This window comes from Aspergillus novofumigatus, assembly GCF_002847465.1.
Source record: "Aspergillus novofumigatus IBT 16806 chromosome Unknown P174scaffold_12, whole genome shotgun sequence".
In the NCBI taxonomy this organism is placed as follows: domain Eukaryota; kingdom Fungi; phylum Ascomycota; class Eurotiomycetes; order Eurotiales; family Aspergillaceae; genus Aspergillus; species Aspergillus novofumigatus.
In genome coordinates, this window is record NW_020194285.1 from 473,074 (window position 1) to 494,935 (window position 21,862).

Consider the following 21,862-nt stretch of genomic DNA (forward strand, 5'->3'; position numbering starts at 1 on the left):
GCTATCGTTAGCGCGACGCCACGAGCTAGGCGCATGAGAGGTTGCAACCAAACTAAAAAATGTCCTTCTTTTGCCCATGATGGCAAAGATCCTCGTCGGCCAATGCGTGCCATTTTTGCTTAGGTTTGCTTGAAACTCGATTCCATGGGTAAGTGAGCCAGGATAGATGTTGACCGGACTTCTGTCGATGTTGCTATATAATAAAAGCAGGGCAGCTAGGGATGGTAGAGTGAAAATCAACTGTCAAATCGACATCCGGTCACCTGTCAACTCCAAACTGTTAAGAATAATCATGGTTGACTTTCAGTACTTCCCGGCGGTCTCCGTCGCTACGGACTTCCATCCAGTGGATTTCCACGCAACTCCCAAGGCATGAACTGGCTGGTGTGCAGGTTGTCTGCGCGTGCCTGTGCCCGTTTCTTGAGAATTGACAAAAATCTCCACAATCCAGATACCCGGCGGCGAGTGTCCACTTTCCTCTTCTAGCCCAGGTCGTATGCCAGAGTGTCAGGCTTGACAAATAATGGTGGTGGCTACAATAATGGCTTATGTTACCTCTGCCGCCCACCCGTCGTTCTGCATTATGTAGATACCAGTTTCGGCTTCGCCACCTTACTCGTAGAGGATAGATAATGCGTTGCTAATTAGCTTCAACCATCGCAGATTGGCAATATCTTTTTTCCAACTGCTACTCCTGCGCGTGTGGATGCTCTGGCTGAGACTACTTACGGGACAAGCTCCACATCTACAACCCCCAGCTTCAGCCTGCAGAGAGAGCAGAGTGCGTATCTATGCTGTTCCTGGCAAGTTCGTTCTAGGCTCGATCTCGCTTACAATCCTTGGCAGCGCTCTAAACCTAGGTAGTGCGTTGCAACCTAGGCTCTAGTTAACTTTGGTCCTGACGACAGCGATAGTTACCCCAAGCCAGGAGGATTCTGCCATGTGAAAAAGAAAAAAAAGTTTATGACCTTGGTGTACCAGTTTTGCAATGTCTTGCTCTGCTTTTCGTCCAATCCCAACAATGGTTTCCCCCTTTTCCGGCGTGCATTACTGTATATGTAGCCATTATTAGCAGGTGCATGACTACTACTCCGTATTGAGCACTGAATGTCACCGATCTTTAAAATGAATATCCACTGCTCTTAAACATAGTCAACCATGGTGGGCTCCATTTGGCAATTCGCAAGTCGTGGCCAAAGTTAATGGCAAATGCTAATCGCCACTGACAGCTAAACTTTTGAGCTAAACTTTTGAGTGCCAGGGTTGACTTTGCCTTGTGCCATGCGGCTATTATTATTATGTGTAGGTTGTTTGCTGTAACGATGTTAGTAACTAGTAACTTGGGTCTTTTTTCCCTTAAGAACGACCATGATCCACATTTAAATATTGAGAGCTTTTGGGACTTCAAGACTGACTCCAACTTGCAAGTTGGACCCTCATGCTCATAGCGTCGCCCCGTCATTGAGATCATGCGATCAGGTGTACAGTCATGAGGAATTACCCATAGGCGACTTGTCAACTGCCTGTCATCATGCTGCATTTTCCAGATCGCAGCGCGTCGATCTTTATCGTCACTGTTGTCTTTTTGGGTCTGTCTTTCATCGCTGTATGCTTACGATGCTTTGTCCGGTTGAAGTTGGTCAAGGCCTTTGGGTGGGATGACACTATCATGGTGGTCGCGATGGTATGCATGTCTCCATGCTCTGCGAGAACTTCGGACTCATTCCCTCGCAGGCCTTGAACATCTTGTTCGCCTTATGCGGTATAACAGGCTCTCTATATGGAATGGGCCGGAAATTGGCGCATGTGGAACAGTTCTCGACAGCACTATTTGTATGTCATTCAAACCACCTGGACTCTGTCCTGTGCACCACTGGGTTTATCATGCTTACGCTCGTCTGTTCATAGTGGTGGTGGCTCGGTCAGACAAGCTACGTAGTAACGTGCGTGGTCGCCAAAATCTCGATCGCGGTAGCCCTCCTCCGCCTCACCGTGACAAAAACGCATAAAATCCTTCTGTGGACTGTCATTGGAGTGACCATCGTCGTTGGTCTGGTGTTCTGGTTCGTCCTGACTTTGCAATGCAAACCGGTATCGTATTTCTGGAACCGAAAATCACCTGGAGCGAAAGGAACCTGCCTCAGTACGGACACTATCATCAATGTCGCCTACCTTTACAGTGTAACTGCGACACTGTGCGACTTAGTTCTTGGTCTTTTGCCCATCTCGCTGGTCTGGAAGCTCCAAATGACGCGGAAGACAAAGATTGCATTGGCTGCTATTTTGAGTTTGGGATGCATGTACGTTTTGTCTCCAAGTCGCGTCTCGTTTGCCTCGAGATTGTTTCTAACTCCTGCTCAGAGCCAGCGCTGCCGTCATCGTTCGCATTCCCTACCTTCACTTATACAAAGACTACGAGTTCCTTTGTAAGTCTCCCCGGCGAATGATTCTATCGCGCGCTAACATCAACCGACTTCACACAGACGCAACGACGGACATCAGTATCTGGTCTAACGTCGAGGCATCGCTGGGTATAATGGCCGGTAGTCTCGTGACTCTCCGTCCACTCTTCCGTTGGTTCCGTGGCACCAGTTACGGAAGGAGCGGAACTACGAAGAAGACATTCGGCAGCGTGCCCCTCTCGAGCATGAACGGGAACGGCAATGGGACACACCAATCGAAGCATGACCGAGACGCGACGCAGTACTGGCGACCTGACGTATATCCCCATGAATCACGGGCCGTCGTCACGACTATTCAGACTTCTCCCCACGGAAGCAAGAGTAGCAGCCAGGAGGACTTGAATCCCAAGCAGGAGCCTTTGCATGGTGTGAATGTACACAAGTCTTTCCTTGTGAGTTCAGATGAAGTATGATGCATAGACAGGTTCCTTATCCTGCTATAAAGACCAGTCCATGGATTTTCTTTTTGTTCCAACGGCGACATCATTCGCTAGTTTGTAGGGAGGGAGGCAAATGCCTTTGTAAATGTTAGCATTGACTGTTATGGAAAATCTCCACTACGCCACCAGTCAGTGTGCAGTAGGCTATCAGGGCAAGTTATAGTGTTGCACAAGCCTAATGTTGCGCTGGGCGCGTCGGATAATTTGCACAAACAAAGTCCATGCCCTTCTGCTTGGTTCCAGGCACAGTTCATCCCTGAAGCCATGGAAGAGAAAGCATAACTGCATGACGATTGGTCAATAAATTGATACATTCAAACATCCGGAAATACCTTTGTCCGAAAGCCCCGGCACGTGGCGTCGGCCAATCGGTGGCAAGAAAGAAACCAACTTATTTCAGGCTCAAGCAGCGCAACCTCAAAAAGGGAATCCAAAGGTGGCTTCTTCGCGATAGTTTCCTATCTCTCGTTCTTGGACATAATCGGTGTTTTTTTTGAGGCACTGCCAGGTTATCTCTCCTGGGGCCTAGTCCTATGATTTACTAAACGAGGAACTTAATCATAATTCTGCGTCGTTTGACCGTCGTGGTCATTCGAGTGTCACCATGTTAGTCCCACATCATCAATCTGTCGCGTGCAATGACCATTTTACTGACCAATGCTTAGGGCTAAACTCGTGGACGATCCCCAAATCAAATATGCGTCACTGCATAACCCTCTCCCTACTCAACTTCATACCTATGTGTGGCCTTTCCTGATCATCTGGCCTGCCTTCTTCGCCGTGTACCTCTCCCCTGAGCGCTACGATACATACATTCAAGGACAAGAATGGACATTCGTCTGGTCTGGATCGATCATCACGGCGCAGTCTCTCCTTTGGTTGATGACAAAATGGAATATCAACATCCAAACCCTGTTCACCGCGACCAAGGCCCGATCTCTCGACTCTGCGCAGCTTATTAAAGTGATCCCGGTCGCCAACGCTGGCTCTGCCGAGATTTGCCCTCTTCATTGCGACACAATGGGTGGAAAGAAGACATTCTCGTTCCTCTTCCAGAAGCGTCGCTTTCTCTACTACCCGGAGCGTCAATGTTTCGGGCCCTTGTCGTACGTCCTCGACGCGGAGCCCAAGCCCCGGTCAAGGTCTTTCAGCAAACCCAGGGCTTGACCTCCAAGGAGGAGATCGATCGCATTCAGCATCACTACGGAGATAACACGTTCGATATTCCTGTTCCGACATTCGTGGAGCTATTCAAGGAGCACGCGGTGGCACCCTTCTTTGTTTTCCAGGTCTTCTGCGTTGGCTTGTGGATGCTGGACGAATACTGGTACTATTCTTTGTTCACCCTCTTCATGCTGGTTGTGTTCGAGAGCACCGTTGTGTGGCAACGTCAGAGAACCCTCAACGAGTTCCGCGGCATGAACATCAAGCCCTACGATGTCTGGGTGTACCGCCAGAGGAAGTGGCAAGAATTGACCAGTGACAAGCTTCTGCCTGGAGATCTGATGTCCGTTAATCGCACCAAGGAAGATAGCGGCGTTGCTTGTGACATTCTCTTGATCGAAGGTAGTGTTATTGTCAACGAGGCCATGTTGTCGGGTGAGAGCACGCCGCTCCTGAAGGAGTCCATCCAGCTTAGACCCGGAGATGACTTGATCGAGCCTGATGGTTTGGACAAGAACGCCTTTGTTCACGGAGGTACCAAGGTATTGCAAATCACCCATCACAACTCGAACGGAGAAGATGGGTCGGAGAATGCGCGGAGACTTTCGTCCGGGGTTCCCCTTCCTCCAGACAATGGCGCTGTTGGTGTGGTCGTGAAGACGGGGTTCGAGACCAGCCAGGGAAGCCTTGTTCGTACCATGATTTATTCCACCGAGCGCGTCTCCGCCAACAACGTCGAAGCCCTGCTGTTCATTCTTTTCCTCCTCATTTTCGCCATCGCTGCGGCATGGTATGTGTGGCAAGAAGGTGTAGCGAAGGATCGCAAGAGATCGAAGTTACTCCTTGATTGCGTCCTTATCGTCACTAGCGTCGTTCCTCCCGAACTGCCTATGGAACTCAGTCTTGCGGTCAACACGAGTCTGGCTGCACTGAGCAAGTTTGCCATTTTCTGCACTGAGCCTTTCCGTATTCCCTTCGCTGGTCGTGTCGATATCGCTTGTTTTGATAAGACTGGCACATTGACCGGCGAGGATCTGGTCGTCGACGGTATTGCTGGTCTTACCTTGGGCCATGAAGGTGCCAATGTTGGAAAGGACGGCGCTCACACGGAACTTGCCAAGTCTGCTAAAATCCCATTCGACACGACCCTTGTGCTTGCGAGCGCCCATGCTCTGGTGAAATTGGATGAAGGCGAAGTCGTTGGTGATCCCATGGAGAAGGCGACGTTGCAGTGGCTCGGCTGGACTCTGGGCCGGAACGACACTCTCATGAGCAGGGCTGCTCAGCCCGCAGGCCCCCGCGCAGTTGAATCTGTGCAGATTAAGAGACGGTTCCAGTTCTCTTCTGCCCTCAAGCGTCAAAGCACAATTGCTACAGTGGTGACGACCGATCGTAAGACGTCTAAGAAGACCAAGGCAACCTTTGTGGGTGTCAAGGGTGCTCCTGAAACTATCAGAACTATGTTGGTCAACACGCCTCCGCACTATGAAGAGACCTTCAAGTACTTCACTCGGAATGGTGCTCGAGTTCTTGCCCTCGCATACAAGTATCTCTCTGCCGAATCCGAGTTGTCTCAGGGACGCGTTAACGGTTACGTTCGTGAAGAAATCGAAGCTGACCTTATTTTTGCCGGCTTCCTTGTCCTTCAATGTCCTTTGAAGGAAGATGCTATCAAGTCGGTGCGTATGCTGAATGAGAGCAGCCATCGTGTGGTCATGATCACCGGCGACAACCCCTTGACAGCTGTTCACGTCGCGCGCCAAGTTGAGATTGTGGACCGTGACGTCCTTATCCTCGACGCTCCTGAGAATGACATGTCCGGTACAAGACTAGTGTGGAGATCCATCGATGACAAGTTCAACCGCGACGTCGATCCAACTCAGGACTTGGACCCTGAGATTATCGAAACAAAGGACATCTGTATCACCGGTTATGCTTTGGCTAAATTCAAGGGTCAGAAGGCTTTCTCGACCCTTTTGCGTCACACCTGGGTTTACGCTCGCGTGTCCCCCAAGCAGAAGGAAGATATTCTCGTCGGACTCAAGGATGCCGGTTACACCACTCTGATGTGCGGTGACGGAACCAACGATGTCGGAGCTTTGAAACAGGCCCACGTCGGTGTTGCGCTGCTGAACGGATCTCCGGAGGACCTTGCGAAGATCGCGGAACACTACCGCACGACGAAGATGAAGGAAATCTATGAGAAGCAGGTATCCATGATGCAACGTTTCAATCAGCCAGCCCCGCCTGTTCCTCTTCAGATTGCGCATCTTTACCCCCGGGACCGCGCAATCCGCACTATCAGAAGGCTATGGAAAGGGAGGCTCAACGCAAGGGTGCCGCCACGTTGGCCACACTGGCCACGGCTGGAAACACGGAAGAGCATATCTCCACTATCACCTCGCCTGGCGCGCAAGCTCTGCAGCGATCCAATGCCAACCTGACTCCTCAGCAACAGCGACAGCAGCAAGCTTCCATTGCAGCTGCCGGCTTCGCTGACAAGCTCACGTCTTCCATGTTGGAGCAGGAATTGGACGACAGCGAGCCCCCTACAATCAAGCTGGGAGACGCGTCGGTCGCTGCGCCGTTCACCAGCAAGCTGGCTAATGTTATCGCGATACCCAACATCCTGCGTCAAGGTCGTTGTACCCTGGTGGCGACTATTCAGATGTACAAGATCCTTGCCCTGAACTGCCTGATCAGCGCCTACAGTTTGAGTGTCATCTACCTTGACGGTATCAAGTTTGGTGACGGTCAGGTCACCATCAGTGGCATGCTCATGAGTGTTTGCTTCCTTTCGATTTCCCGAGCCAAGGTAGGTTTACATCGTGCTGCATAATATTACTCTATGCTAACTCCCGTTTCAGTCCGTGGAGGGTCTGTCCAAAGAGCGACCCCAGCCGAACATTTTCAACGTGTACATCATCGGCTCCGTTCTCGGCCAGTTCGCCATCCATATCGCTACTCTGATCTACCTGTCGAACTATGTCTATTCCATTGAACCGTAAGTACCCTGCACCGATAATGGTCAGTTCAAGTTGCTCACAATTGACCAGGAGAAAATCCGACATTGATCTGGAGGGTGAATTCGAGCCATCGCTTCTCAACAGTGCCATCTACCTCCTCCAGCTCATCCAGCAGATCTCCACTTTCTCTATCAACTACCAAGGCAGACCCTTCAGAGAGTCGATCCGCGAGAACAAGGCGATGTACTGGGGCTTGGTTGCTGCATCTGGCGTTGCCTTCTCCTGTGCCACCGAGTTCATTCCGGAATTGAATGAGAAGATGCGCCTTGTTCCGTTCAGCACCGAGTTCAAGGTTACACTGACTGTGTTGATGGTTTTCGACTACGCCGGTTGCTGGATCATTGAAAACGTGTTGAAGAACCTGTTCAGTGACTTCCGGCCCAAGGACATCGCTATCCGCCGGCCCGATCAACTGCAGCGCGAGATGGAGCGCAAGAAGCAGGAGGAGTTGGAGACTCAGGCAGAGAAGGAACGACAGAGGAAGGTCTAAAGCTAGAGTTTTGATTTTTCTATTGCTTCTTTTGCGTTAGAATGATGTGGGAGTTGGTAGACGTCTAGACCATCTCTTGGTCGAACATACGCAAAGCGCGTCGTTTGCTTGTGTATAAATGCACCCTATATTTTGATGCTTGTGGATAGAAGAATACAACCACGTTTATTCTGCAGATTCTTTCGTTGGATTGGACGTATCGAAGGCGATGTTGTCCGCGAAGGGGGTAGATGAAGAATGTGAGTCTACATCCAAACTCGCTAAGACATTGGCTAACCAAAGTGCAGGTGTATTCCTCAAGATTGATACATAGAGCTGTCTGTGGCGTATCCACATGGCAATCGCAATTCCCGCCCGCACAACTCGAGAACGAGACAGAAACTTGTTGACTGACAGAATATCACAGAACGACATGACATTCGAGCATGATGCAAATGCGGCACAATTGTGCGGCTGATATTTACCGCAATGTGCCACCTTTTGACACCCTCGTTCTAAGTCTTTCCAGAAGACGTGACTCGCAAGTCTACCCAAATAGGGTATTTCATCACATCTCTGGTGGTGGCTCTTGGTAAGGAGGCTCTGGCCCACTCCGAGATACATCATCAGCGTCCAGAACCAGCCTGGTGGTCTGGAAAGAAATCCGTTTCCACGGAAGGAGGCGTGTCGAAAAGGAATGAAGGCATTTTCAACGAATATCGGAGTCGAACGCGTTCCTTGGGCTCGATTCCGGCCAGTCGCGCCTCGTTGCCGCTGAGGTGTTGACGCCGCCCGTGATGTCAGAAAGGGATCATTGCTGTGCTGTCCACCGCCACGAGGGATAATATAAGGCAGGCCGAGGGAGGCTCCAGAGAGAGGTTGGTCTTTTCCGGATCAGATCAGATTCTGCGTATCAATCAGGCTGAGTCTCTTGCGATATCCGCTAGAAAAAATAAACTATATTATCTTTAAGTCTTGATAACAACACAACGCAATCATCATGACCGACTACACCGATAACGCCGGAACCACCTACGGGAACACCAACACCTATGACACGACAGGCGCTACGACGGGTTACGGTACCACGGGAACCACCTATGACAACACAGGCTACGGCGGCACAACCGGCTATGGCACCACGGACACTGGCACGACCGGCACGACCGGTACGACAGGCTATGGCACCACTGCTGGGACCACAGGCTACGGCACCAGGGGCTACGGCACCACCGCTGGCACATACGGCACCACCTACGACAACGGCTACGGCACGACCGCCTATGATCCCAGCACTGGAGCATACGACCAGCACATGGACTACCGTACCGATGGCTCGACGCGACATCACCGTGAGAGAGTAAACCCCAGCGGCACATATCGACACCGCGATGTCGATCGCCGCGATGACGGCACCACCCGTGTCCATAGGGAATATGACAACCCTAATACCGGGACCAGCTACCACCGGGACTATGAGCGATAGAGATTCGGAGGGTAAGGGGATAAGGAGGATAGCGAATGGGAGGAATGGAGATGGATTTTGGCACACGCTGGCAGTACATAGGGAGGATTGATTGCATCTGGGTATATATGCATTTGCTGTGGAGGACTTGAAAACTAAAGAAAATTTTGGGGTTTCAAAACAGAAAAAAAAGTTGAAAAAGTGATTGGAAAAACACAAAAAAAAATCTGTTTTTGTTGTTTGTTTATTTCTTTTTGTCTTGTTGTTTTAGCGATATAGAAAATATTACGATCGTTATGAACCCCAACCTTGAAACGTTAACGTAAGCGATCAGCTTCTGAAATCAGGACCGAATGTAGTAATCTTGAAGCAATAACATGAGTAGTGCCTTGGTGGTGATGATATGATGGAGATACTGCTGCCTTGATGCCTGAGGGATTAGATTTCTGCCTCAGGCCAGTGACCTCCCCCTCAACTAAGCTCCGCAGCCTGGTTGCCTGAGCTAGGCAGGATACGCCCATCATCGCCCTGTCGCCCCAAACCCGCCAACAAACCCGCGCAACAAACCCGCCCAGTCTTACCACTCGTCGCGGGTCTATCTCCTATGCTCCCATAACCCGCATCTAATCATGTCCCGGAGGACGCTGGGTGGAGGTCGTGTCCTGGGCACTCCGAACGCTCTCGCAGCAGCAGCACCGACGCCGTCTCCGCAACAGAAGCCAAGCATCTTATCGCCGTCCGCCAGCAGCCTCTCCCTCAGTTCCCAGGCCTCCGCCTCCCAGTTCTCATCCGAAACGCAAGATCTCACTTCCCGGATTTCGTTAGAAAATGGTGCGACGTCCATATCGGCGGCCCCGGCGGCTGCCGGAGCTCAGCTTGCTTGTCCGATCTGCAATGAGGAGATGGTATGGACGCCCCTCACCTCGACCCCCGTCCCGGCTTTCTGTTTGGGAAACAAGTCATTGAGTGAGAAACTAACACACTACAGGTGACTCTCCTGCAATTGAATAGGTATTTGTTCCGATGCACTGTATTCGCGACACCTGCCTAACAATAACTCCAGACACCTCGATGACGTACATCAAAACCTCGAAGACGACCGGCAAGATGAGGTCAAGGATTGGTTCAAGGTGCAGATGGAAAAGGCGAAGCGCTTCCAGCCTCTAGCTGTATTGAATCAGAAACTAAAAGGGCTGGACGTCTTCGAGTCGAACGAGAACCATCACCCATCCGTTGGTGCAAGTCGGCCCGCTGCGCCCCAGCCTTACAACGAGCCGCCGAGAGTACTGGACCCTGAAGACATCATCACAAAGGATCACTGGCAAGCTCGGGGATTATACGATACCTGTCTGGAGCCGTCGTGCGGGAAGCGCCTGAATGCCACGAATGGCTGCGTCAACTGTCGCAAGTGCGGGAAGCTCTTTTGCGAAGAGCATACCATGTACCAGATGAAACTGTCCAGATCGGCGCAGCATGAGCCTGTGAGGGGTTTGTGGTATAGAGTATGCGAGACCTGTTATAAATCAAGGGAAGGGTACAACGACCATAATGGTATGTTGTCTATGGCTTGTTGATTGCGACATGGTAATGCTAACCCAAGTCAGGCCTGGTCCGAGACCGAATGGACGAATTCAAGGCTGTGAGGAAGCAGACCGTCGACAAAGCTACATTGGAAATTTCTCGGCTGGAAAAGCGATTGACACGACTCACTCAGCTATTAGCGAGTCTACCTCCGGATCAGATACAAGGAGGAAAACGATGGCCAATTTCATGGCAAAACGACCAACGGAAAGCGCTCGAGCAGACTATTGTTAGCTGGCAGGACGATACTGGCGTACTTCGGTGTCCGTTCTGCCAGCAGGAGTTCACCAGTTATACCTTTCGCAGACACCATTGCAGAACTTGCGGGCGGGTTGTGTGCGGTGACCCTGCGACTGGATGTTCCAGTGAAGTTCCTCTTAGTATAACACCTCGTATGTTGTTTCCTTTGGGTTGTTGTAACTTTTGCTAATTGGATAAAGTGGCCAAAGCGACTGGGGAAAAGACGCCGAATGGGCGTGCTATCAATGTTGACATAAGGCTTTGCAAGGAGTGTAAATCGACCCTGTTCGACCGACGGGACTTCCAAGCAGATATCATGCGCAGACCTCCGGACGTCAGAGCGTACGAGAATCTGGCGCAATTTGAGAGGGGCATTCGGCTGCTCTTGCCCAAATTTCAGAAGCTCCTCACAACTTTGCAGTATGTTGCATATCTATATCATTACTGCTATATCTAACATCATACTTTCTTATCAGAGACCCAAGGCGACCCCTTCTGCGGCTCAGATTGCCGAAGCTTCAAAAGTCCGGAAACGACTTACTGATTCCTTCGCCCAGTATGATGTCGCCGCCAGGCGTATTCGTGATATGCCAACCGATTCACCAACACAACAGCGGCTTCAAAAGGCCATCTACCAACAAGCCACTAACTTCCTGCACCTTCACATGCTTTCGCTGAAAGCTTTGCCCAGGATTCTCAAGCATGCAACACCAAACGGGCGACCTGCAAGCCCAGCCAGCTCAATTGCGACTCCAACTAATCATGCAGTGGGTGGCCACCCAGCAAGAGAGTCGGCTCTCGCATCCATCAAGTATAATGGCATAGCTGCGAGCGGGAGTAATACCAGCCTAGCAAGCGACACAAGTAGTGCCGTCTCTGCTTTGGAAGCAGAGGAGAAGGCACTGAGCGAACGCCTTATCGTCTTAGAAGAACAGAAGTTCTTTGTCTCGGAAATGATTGCGGATGCGAACAGACGTCGCAAATTTGACGAGGTCAGCAGCCTCGCCATGAACGTCGAGGATCTGAGTCGGGAGATAGACCGGATCAATGGCATGTTGGCTGCACTTGACTTTGAGGGCGTATATACCGGCAACCAGCTTCGCGCATAGTCTGAGGCTGGTGCTTTGCTGCAATTACGCTGCATATTTCTGGATTGAATTGTATTGCTTGCTATATTCGGTCCGGTGGCCTATTGGTTATTGGGTTCAGCATGGCGTTTGATATTGCATAGCATGAGGCGTTCTGGGTATAGCATGCGCTATTGAGGTTGTATCTATTGTGATTATTGCAAATTCTATAGTCAAAACCATTCGGGTCCGACATCCAGTTCTCGACATGTGTCTCAGTTCCTGGGATATTCCCGGAGCTGCAGCGTACATCATCACGTGAGCGATCTAGGCCAAGGGCGCCGCAGCTTATTTGGACCACTTGTGCCAGTGCACTTCCTAGGATCGCTACGGGTGTTCCGGCTGGGTCTTTGTCCTCATATTATAGGGGATTGCTGGTGGAGAAACCGTTCCATAATTGTCTAAGCTCTGTCCACGCGGAAGAAAGTGGAAGAAAATCAACGGTCAAGGGATATGACTTGAAGTCTGTGGAATTCGCAACTACTCAAGGTACGCTAAGTGGAGGCAGCTCTTAACCTTAATTATCAAGGTAAACGAATCAACAACGCCTGTCTTCTTTAACCCCATGGTACATTTCCGTTCTTTATCATATGGCAAGAAAGTCTTCCTGATCTAGGAACAGCTCTGGTCCAGGCGCATATTCTGCTCTGGCCTCTTGTCATCACCCGCAAAAGTCCCCTGGCTTGCACCTAGCCAGTTGCAAGTCCGCCGAATCTCTCTACATTCTAGCTTCTTTAATACAACGCTGCTTTGAGCATGGCCACAGTGTTATCATTACATTCTCTATTATGGTAATTAGTCTCCACCTATCTAGTTCTACATGCAGCCACTAGATGGTGACTAACTAGCTATCTTTCTCTGTCTACTGTACTCTCTCTTTCCTACTTTATATCTATATTACAGCCTTTTCTGTTTCCTGATATTATTACCGACCACCCGCATTCCTCTGGCAGAGTGACATGTACCGCCAGGCAATCAGTGGTAAGGTGGGAGTGATTCTACCGCCGCCTACCATATATTACACCAACTGCATGCCCCTCTCTGATATCACATTAGCTGAACCTCTTTGCACTATCCTACCAGATAGAAATCTCTTCCTTTTTCTCAGTTACCCCTTGAGGATAAACAAGCAATTCTCTTGCCTAGCTAATTATAAGCATATTAGCTATGCATATATATATATATGTGTGTGTGTGTGTGTATACATATAAATAGTATTTAGAACAGGCAATTCAGGTGCGAAGTTGATGGGCTTATGCAACATTCCCGGTCGATTGAAGACGATTCGCTCTTCAAGAGCTAGAACACTCAATCGGAAACATAACTCGAAATTCAGGCACATACGCCGTAGGATGACTAGGAGTTTGAGCTTCGATTAAGTTTGTCTGTGCGTGCAGATTGTCGCGTGTCGGCAATGGTCACACGTCTCACGGAATCAAGGATAAAAAGCTGATCTACATGCATCGCAGCCAATCATGATATCAGTGTAAAAATTCTCTAGATCTCAACTCCGAGGACATCCGCAATAGTATGTGCGGGGGGGGATAATATCTAGTCATCTGGTCACACAGGTCTAAAGTATACCACCCTCTGCATAGAGGCATGCAGGCGAACCTATAGCAAAGAAATAATATCCACTAATAACATTCAAACAGGTCATACAGAGCATCGAGGAAGCCACGAGGTATGTAGCTCAGGCCTGGCCAAGATATCATGAGTCATAAAACTTGATTTACTGTACTGAAGAAAAAATCTCCTCCCATACCTCCACTGACTGCACCAGATTATCGTGATCTGTTCCATCGACGATCGTCGAGACATAGTCAAACGCCTCCACACCGGGTGCCCGCCAGCTCTCCTCAAAGTACTTTTGCCCCCGGCTGCCCACCAAGGCATCCTTGGCGGCAAAGTACGTCCGGACACTGACCCGGCCACCCGCGGACCGTTCACGGGCCGCCAGCGTCTGCACGCACTGAGCATAGTCCGAGCACGCTCCCCAGGAGCTACCATCGCCCTTCCGAAGACACTGCAAGGCCTCGCTATTTGCCCCAACAGTGTCCTCTTTATACATAAACCGGAGGGCGAGACGAGCGAGCTCCGCCTGTTCAGCATGGGGCACGCCATAGTCACGCTCGACGCGCCGCCAATTAGCATCGAGGAATGAGCGGTCCGCCGCTTCACTGCTCGGTGATGACATCCGGCGGATCACAGCCCCGCTTGACGCCAGCACAGGCGCAGCCTGCGTTACAAAGAAGCGCGGGATGAGGTGCCACATTGCGAATGCCTTGGTGGGCACGTACTGGGCCATCTGCATTGCTGTAACGCGGGAGTGGGTGAGATCAACCCACGGAGCTATAACAGCATACTGAGTTATTTATTCTCCTTTCTGTATCTGTTTCTTCCCCCTCGTCTTCAAGGGAAGGGAGGGAGGGTAGGGTTGAAATACCTAAGAAAGTAACGACCGGGCTCACAATCTCACGGCAATGCGACCACGTATTAAGCAGGTAGATAGTTCCGGCGCTGTGAGCTACAAGACTGACGCGCAGAATACCCAGATGGGACAGCAGGCGTGGCAGCATATCGACCCAGACGGCAATGCGCTGGGTGAGTGGTACATCAGTCGACGCACCCATTCCAGGCCGGTCAACCACAAGCAGGCGCACACCGGCACGTTCTGCAATTACGTGCATAGGGATACTGAGATAGCGGGAAGCAAACATGCCCGGTAGGAAGAGCAGCGCAGGGCCCGTGGTGCAGCCAATGTCGGCGAATGTGATGGCGAGGGGCCCATATGCTGTGTCAAGAGTGACGCGGCGGTGGAAGCACCTGCTGGAGATGAGACTGAGAGGATCAGACATGATGACTTGGGTATGATTATAGACGCTTATGCATAGTGTCAGAGATGAACATATTGTATTTCCGATGATGAGTTAGATATGACCATAGATATTTGTTCATAAGCTTAGGGACGAATATGCTGACCATGCTGACATCAATTGACGGCTGCCTGAATTGTTAGGGTTTGATGATTTGGTGCCTGAGATCTGAGGTGTCTATTTGCCTAACCCTAGAAATTAAACGCAGTCAGCTTTGATGGATGGGTTCAATCATCTGCAAGCTATTGCCTTGCTTCATTTGCTCTTCATTCCTCTGGGTGGTTTAGAGGATGCATCCTCCTTTGTTCTCTAAGTAGAGGATTCCATAGCCAAGAGTCATTCATATAAAGTATAGCTTCCTTCCACTTTCAACCAGCTACAATGTTCAATAATCATGTACAAAACTCAACCTGCTTCTTTGCATTCAACCAACTGCCATTACGAATCCCATAGTCCAATAAAGCACAAAGTATGAGCCTCCCACAAAAATATGCTATTCACACTAACTTTATCTTAGGAATTTGCCAGAAAGTCCCAAGCCCACCATAAGGGTAATAATCACGGGCCTTTCATGAACAGGCTCAGTATAATATATCTAAATGATATGTTATGTTCAGGTTCAGATTAGGAAGATTCGACTGTGTTGGGATTGACTGATACTGAATATAATCTCACAGAGGTCCGCGGAAAACTTAGAAACCAGAGGTCTGTCAGAAGCCAGGTATAACATAGAAGAATATATAATTCAGTACAATTTATCCAATCTCCCAGGCCACATTCAACTTCACATGTATATATACTGCTTTCAAACGCTGGTTTCCGAACTGGATTCGCGCGGCTCACTGTAGGTTTCATAATCTTAATAAGTAAAGGCGCAGCGATAGAAGTTGTGGACTGAGTGGAGAATGAAGAGACCATGTATTCACGCTACTTACACCTCTCGTCTTTGTGTCTCGCTTTTTTGGGTAGGGGAGGGCGGCGGGATAGTGGTTGGGACGTGATGTTCTCAAGCATCTCCGAACCCGGCTATACACGCCGAATCCGGAATGGAGCTCACAGCTATTCATGAGTATTGCAACTAATGTTACATCTTGCCTTATATAATCAGCCACAAAATTGCAGACAGGTCTCAGTAGATAACACAAGCTCAAGAGTTGTTGGTAGAAATTAGAATCTTATATGCTTTTGGTGCAAATGCAGTGTGACTGGGACCTGAACAGAAGAATATTCCAATAGCCCTAGACACCTGTTCGGCGCCAGTTACTATCAACCAGCCGTGTTAGCCTACATGATATGGGCTAGCACTATACCTGTCCATCCTGTTGTTATGAGGTCCATGGAGAGTTTTCTGTGGTCCTTTTTGATTACTGTTGGCCGCCTTCCGCAAGCAATACTCTTCACCTGCACAACCATTGGCTGTATAATAGGTACCATTAAGTAGATAATGACAAATTATTTACATGAATCTCATCTGGCAAGCGAGTTGGTAGGGTTATTCACATAATCTATAACAAATGTTGTAGTTTTGTAAAATATATATGCAGATATTGTACATGTTGGTGCTCCGATGAGCGACAGTCTATAGCCTGACCCTTGTCTCTTCTCTCAATTGTTGTAGATAAACCAAACCTGCGATGATGGATAAAACTGATACCGAAATAGCCCCATCAAAGGAGACAGGTGACATATCCGAAACCTCTGCATCCGACCTCAATTCACAGCCTCTCTCCGAGAATGAGAAATCCCCTTCCCATAACGAGGAAAAGGAAAACCTTCTGCAGCAGCTCAGGGAAACGATTGCACATCATGAGTTGGATCCGAATTTCCCTGTCGATTTTTTCGACCGAGTCGCTCCCACATCGGATAGGGAGACCGCAATTACGGACGTGTCTGCCCTTCAAAACGCTCATGATCAGCTTTTCGGGGACTCCCCGTACCAGGAAGTCAAGGCTATTGTGGATAATACCGATGACCCTGAATTACCTGTAAACACCATCCGAGCCTGGATCTTGGGTATTACATTCGCTGTTCTCGGTACAGGTATCGACCAATTTTTCTCTCTCCGTCAGCCGGGGATCACCATAAGCGCCTGCCTCGCCCAGGTGCTGTCATACCCAATTGGGGTGTTTATGGCTAAGACTTTGCCGGCGAAGCATGTCGATATCTTTGGACGGCGCATCAGTCTGAACCCCGGACCCTTCAACCAGAAGGAACATATGCTCGTAACGGTCATGGCCAATGTGGCCTATGGAGGTATGGGCAATGCTGGGGCTGTGGCGCTCATCCTGCAGGCGCTGAAACTGGATATTTTCTATGGTGTGAAAGACTTGGCCAATAGCGCAGAATTCCAGATTCTCCTGGCCCTATCAATCAATCTAACTGGGTTTGGATGTGCTGGGATCCTGAGACGGTTTCTCGTCTACCCACCAGCCATGCTGTGGCCGGTGAATTTGGCGCAAATCGCACTGAACAGAGCGCTCCGCGACAGTGGCTCGACTGAGAGTGCGAATGGGTGGCAGATATCCAGATATCGTTTCTTTCTGTACTGCTCCCTCGGTATGTTTGTTTACTTCTGGTTCCCGAACTACATCTTCGAGGCTCTGTCCTTCTTCAATTGGCCCACCTGGATCTCGCCCATGAACGTGACGCTGGCGATTATTTGTGGGAGTATCGGTGGGATGGGACTAAATCCCTGGCCAACGTTTGACTGGAATATCCTGTCTTACTTTGGCGATCCCGTGGTGACTCCATGGTTCTCACTGGCGAATAGGGCGTTTGGTACCTTCGCCGCTGGATTCTTGATCATTGTTCCAATCTATTTCACAAATATCTGGGGCAGTGCACACTGGCCCATCAATTCCAACAGAGTGTTTGACGGCACCGGCGACGTCTACAACGTCAGCCGCGTACTTGACTCAGACTTTACCCTCAACACCAGGGGATATGAGGCCTACGGACCACCGTACATGAGTGCGGCTCTCTCAATCGTATATTCCGCCCACTTCGCCATCTGTCCTGCAGTTCTGGTCTACGTGGCACTGCATCACCGCTTCGATATAACGAATGGAATAAGCGCGGCATTCAAGCGGAAGGTACCGAGTGCTTTCTACGATGATATCCACAGCCGCTTGATGAGAGCCTACAAGGAGGTCCCGGAGTGGTGGTATTTGGCGACCCTGGCTCTCTCGTATGCAATGGGCTGCATAGCCTGTCGGGTATATGACACTGGACTGCCAATCTGGGGCCTCGTCGTAGCGCTGGGAATTTCTCTGGTGCTACAGCTCCCGCTTGGGATCCTCAAGGCCGTCACAAACACCGAGCTCAGCGACAACGTGGTTGCGGAGTTTATTGCCGGCTACGTAATTCCTAACCAACCGATCGCCAATATGATCTTCAAGGCATATAGCTCGGTCACTTGTTTGCAGTCGGTACAGTTCGCGGCAGACCTAAAACTAGGGCATTATATGAAAATCCCTCCCGCACCATGTTCACGGCCCAGATCGGGGCAACGATTATCGCTTCGTTTGTGACTCTTGGCGCCAATGCATGGCAAATGGCAAATATCCCTGACGTCTGTACGAAAGATCAGCCGTCGAGGTTTACATGTCCAGGTACGTCTTTGGTCATACGTGTCAACATCATTTAACGGCGTATATCTAACAATATAATTATACAGGCACACACACTTTCTTCAGCGCATCAATAATATGGGGACTGATCGGACCCAAACGGATGTTCAACAATGGAAGCATGTACCAGCCCCTCGAATACGGATTCCTCATCGGCGCTCTGCTCCCCATCCCCTTCTATTTCCTCGCAAAGCGCTACTCCAAGTCCTGGCTACGCTACATTAACATTCCCGTGATTTTAAGCGGAGGACTCATGTGGGCCCCTTACAATTTCAGCTATGTCTGGCCTGCCGTTGTGGTTGGGTTCATCGTCAACTACTACATCAAGCGGAGATACGCGGCTGGTGGAAAACATATGCCTACGGGATGACCTCTTCCTTCGGGTTTGGAATAGCGGTGGCAGGTATTGTTATTTTCTTCGCCTTGCAGATAACATCCGTGAAGCTGGATTGGTGGGGGAATACCGTGTCCTACAGTGGTTGTGATGCGTCTGAATGCATACTGTCAGATGCAGGAAATGGTTGAGATGGTACGATGTGACTGCCTGCCAACCACAATAGAAATAATTAGTCCCCAAGTTCTATTGTGTTGTAATTCTGGATGCCTAAGGTAGAGATATCCATAAAACAATGCATTGATTTTAGGTTCGGTGTCGTATGATTTCGGCGTGGCGACGCGGCTGCAACAAGAGCAGGCGATTTTGAATGTACCACTTGACATAACCTATGACGGTATATTTGCTTGGTTGAGTTAACTATGGTAATATGATCGTAGACGGTTGATTCGCTCGGATACGCAATGAAGACGTAGCTGACTCCATGTGAAGGGATATTTTTGGTTTATGGGGTGGTTATGACTATTTCATTGGGGTCTCATGAGGATGGTGGAAATCATTTCAGAGAAGACTGCATTTGTTCTATAACTCAATCAATAATCGCAAAAGCTATTCATAGTGTACCACGACTCAGAATGCTAATTGAATATTGAATACAAATATAACAATGCAGTCATGGCCATGAGTCCAAGCCCACATAGCTAGCGCCACTGCCGAACGGCCGACACTAGAGGCTTGGCAACGGGCGATCTATAACTAAGGTTGAGCTTTATTTGAACCAAAGAACTGTTTCTATTTTTGTGCCCATAGACCATCCATTTTTGACTCGAAGCAGACAGCAAAAGCAGGCAGTTCATCTACTTACTTTCCAGCACCGAGTTTCTGCGTCTTGCCAGGCCTATTGCTCCGCTTGGCGAAATTCCGGTTGCCCTCTCTCCGCCTTGACACCCCAAGGGCCCCAACAGCCATGGACGAGCATGATCAGAAGCCTAGAAGAGTCTTCAGCAGTCATGTTATGCCCGGACTCGCCTTTCTAGACATGATTGGTGGCCACCAGTAGTGTGATGAAGTTCATCGTCATAGAGCTTTACTATCAACCTCAGACAATATACATTGAATACTTAAAGGACCCAAGTTCACCCAAGTAGCAACCTAACCGTGGACCCCCAAGACCATCAGTATCAAAGCAAAGAGACTCTAAATAATACAGTTGCTATCAACTCAAACATGAAGTCACCACTCTACATTCTCACTGTTCTACTCCCCCTGGCTCTTGCTATACCAGCTCCAGAGCCCGACGTTGACGCTGAATCCGTCGAGGAGAGATCCAACCGCAACGGCAAGGGCGACAATGATCGATGCAGCAAGAACTCACAGATCCCTTACTACAGATATCCTTGCGACTCAAGCGATAGGTTGGGATCGTATAGGAATAATCAGCATGTTGACTACATTTGCAAATACAAGTGAGAGATTTCTATTCACTTCATGCAGATATTCCTACTAAACAATCGCAGTGGCTGGTATAGGACTGGAAACAGTTGGTGGGTGAAGGGAGGCGACAGGCCCAGTAATTGCGGTATGTCTTTCTATCGAGAGGATCTCTCCTTGCCACATTGACAATGCAACAGACAAAGGCAATCGGAATTGTTTCTGAAGTGGGAGACTTATCTGTAGGGTGCAAGGCCAAGGCGGAAAGAGCACTCCCCTATTACAGGAGCTGACCCTGGACTAATTTCTCTGAGATCTGCAAAAGGTTCTCAAAAGTGTTATCTTTGTAACTTCTTGGATGGGGATTGATGTGCGGCTACATGAGGCTTAATACTGGACAAACCACTTAGGAGTTTGGCGCTTATTTACCAATTTGTGTTGCCTTTGAATGCTTCTTTTAGTGATGCTTAACTAATTAATATCTCTTCCCTGATTTCCAAATATATATCATGTTACTTCTACATAGAATAAGTGTCAAAGTTAGTTAAATCATCACAGATTGATTTCCAGCAAGCTCATAGCTTCGGCCGTGGACTGTCTGGGTCAAATAATATCATTTTCAACGTCCCTGAATTCTAGGTAAGGATCATAGAATAAAGCAACCCATTCCTCCTTAGTGAAGTCCAAATGAACTGCTTTCTTTGCTGCTGTTGTTTGTCCTGATAGGACTAGCGCATGGTGATAGTTGTTTGACCCTTCAATTTTATGTTATGAAGACACTTTCTCTAGGCTATCTTAAGTATATGCAATGGATAAATTGTATCAGTCACTATTCTGATCCCATTTCCCTCTCTCTACTGCAATATCCATCCACGATCCATTGGGTGTGTTCTTTGGCGAAGAAAATATGTCCTCTAGATTCTCCTATTTGTGACATGCCCTCAAAAGTCGTTCAGGCCCTGCTCAAAGGCTATCGAGACTGCCTCCATCTCCTACGGCTCATATACTCCGTTGATGTGTCACTAAATCAGTTCTGGCATAAGCGAGAGGCCAGCATGGATATTATGGAGATATTTCTGCATTACTAGGTACATGCTTAAATCGAAGCAGCGTATATCGTCATTGTTTTGTCTCTTAGCTAATTCGGATGTAGACTGACGAGCGCCAGAAGAGTAGACGTACCTCAAGAACTAGCGGATGAACTAGCGGTGACGCACACGGTACACCACAGCTTGGTTAAATAGCATAGGGAAGTAGCATACTACTATGCAATACATAACTCTTGCTTCTATCGTTCGTCTCATGGAATGTCATTGACGGCGAGAGGCTACAGGATGTAGAGGTGTAATGCTTTACGGAAAAAAAAAAAAGTTGAAAACAAATCGAGGGATTATAGCGATGAGGTCATGTAAGCCGCATGCGTCTATGAATGTAACCAAGATCGGCTTTCGCCGTACCAACATAATTTTCTAAAGTATCGCTGAAAGCCACAAACTCAACCTTGGTCTTCAGACCAATTATGGCGTCTAGCGTATCCGCATAGTGTCTCATGACAGGGAAGTGAGCAGTGTACTTATGGAATCTGGGGAAGTCAATCAGGCCCCGAACCGAACAATGC

The 21,862-nt window shown here is 49.2% G+C and overlaps 5 protein-coding genes across 5 annotated transcripts; 4 read left to right on the forward strand and 1 right to left on the reverse strand.

The window, feature by feature from the left end:
- The first annotated feature begins 1,165 nt into the window (after positions 1–1,165).
- P174DRAFT_508045 (ion-transporting P-type ATPase SPF1) lies at positions 1,166–7,760 on the forward strand. The gene is made up of 11 exons (XM_024831417.1): positions 1,166–1,684; positions 1,735–1,833; positions 1,909–2,300; positions 2,362–2,426; positions 2,484–2,854; positions 3,432–3,508; positions 3,568–3,986; positions 4,028–6,292; positions 6,328–6,881; positions 6,934–7,070; positions 7,123–7,760. Exons 1-11 carry the CDS (start codon positions 1,532–1,534, stop codon positions 7,580–7,582), a joined length of 4,992 nt encoding a protein of 1,663 aa, XP_024677398.1. The 5' UTR covers positions 1,166–1,531; the 3' UTR covers positions 7,583–7,760.
- An 801-nt stretch (positions 7,761–8,561) lies between these two features.
- Positions 8,562–9,349, forward strand: P174DRAFT_455441 (uncharacterized protein; the record flags this gene model as incomplete). Its single annotated transcript, XM_024829323.1, has 1 exon — positions 8,562–9,349. The coding sequence occupies one exon, from the start codon at positions 8,562–8,564 to the stop codon at positions 9,045–9,047; it is 486 nt and encodes a 161-aa protein (XP_024677399.1). The 3' UTR covers positions 9,048–9,349.
- A 198-nt stretch (positions 9,350–9,547) lies between these two features.
- P174DRAFT_446320 (putative vacuolar segregation protein (Pep7)) lies at positions 9,548–12,166 on the forward strand. The gene is made up of 6 exons (XM_024828552.1): positions 9,548–9,931; positions 10,015–10,037; positions 10,090–10,577; positions 10,631–10,999; positions 11,048–11,267; positions 11,326–12,166. The coding sequence occupies exons 1-6, from the start codon at positions 9,656–9,658 to the stop codon at positions 11,954–11,956; spliced, it is 2,007 nt and encodes a 668-aa protein (XP_024677400.1). The 5' UTR covers positions 9,548–9,655; the 3' UTR covers positions 11,957–12,166.
- A 1,313-nt stretch (positions 12,167–13,479) lies between these two features.
- On the reverse strand, positions 13,480–14,915 carry P174DRAFT_508048 (alpha/beta-hydrolase). The gene is made up of 2 exons (XM_024831418.1): positions 14,421–14,915; positions 13,480–14,326 (listed from the first exon to the last, which is right to left on the reverse strand). The coding sequence occupies exons 1-2, from the start codon at positions 14,830–14,832 to the stop codon at positions 13,707–13,709; spliced, it is 1,032 nt and encodes a 343-aa protein (XP_024677401.1). The 5' UTR covers positions 14,833–14,915; the 3' UTR covers positions 13,480–13,706.
- A 1,572-nt stretch (positions 14,916–16,487) lies between these two features.
- Positions 16,488–18,849, forward strand: P174DRAFT_425822 (OPT superfamily oligopeptide transporter; the record flags this gene model as incomplete). Its single annotated transcript, XM_024825323.1, has 3 exons — positions 16,488–18,274; positions 18,307–18,461; positions 18,527–18,849. 3 exons carry the CDS (start codon positions 16,488–16,490, stop codon positions 18,847–18,849), a joined length of 2,265 nt encoding a protein of 754 aa, XP_024677402.1.
- Between the last annotated feature and the right edge of the window lie 3,013 nt (positions 18,850–21,862).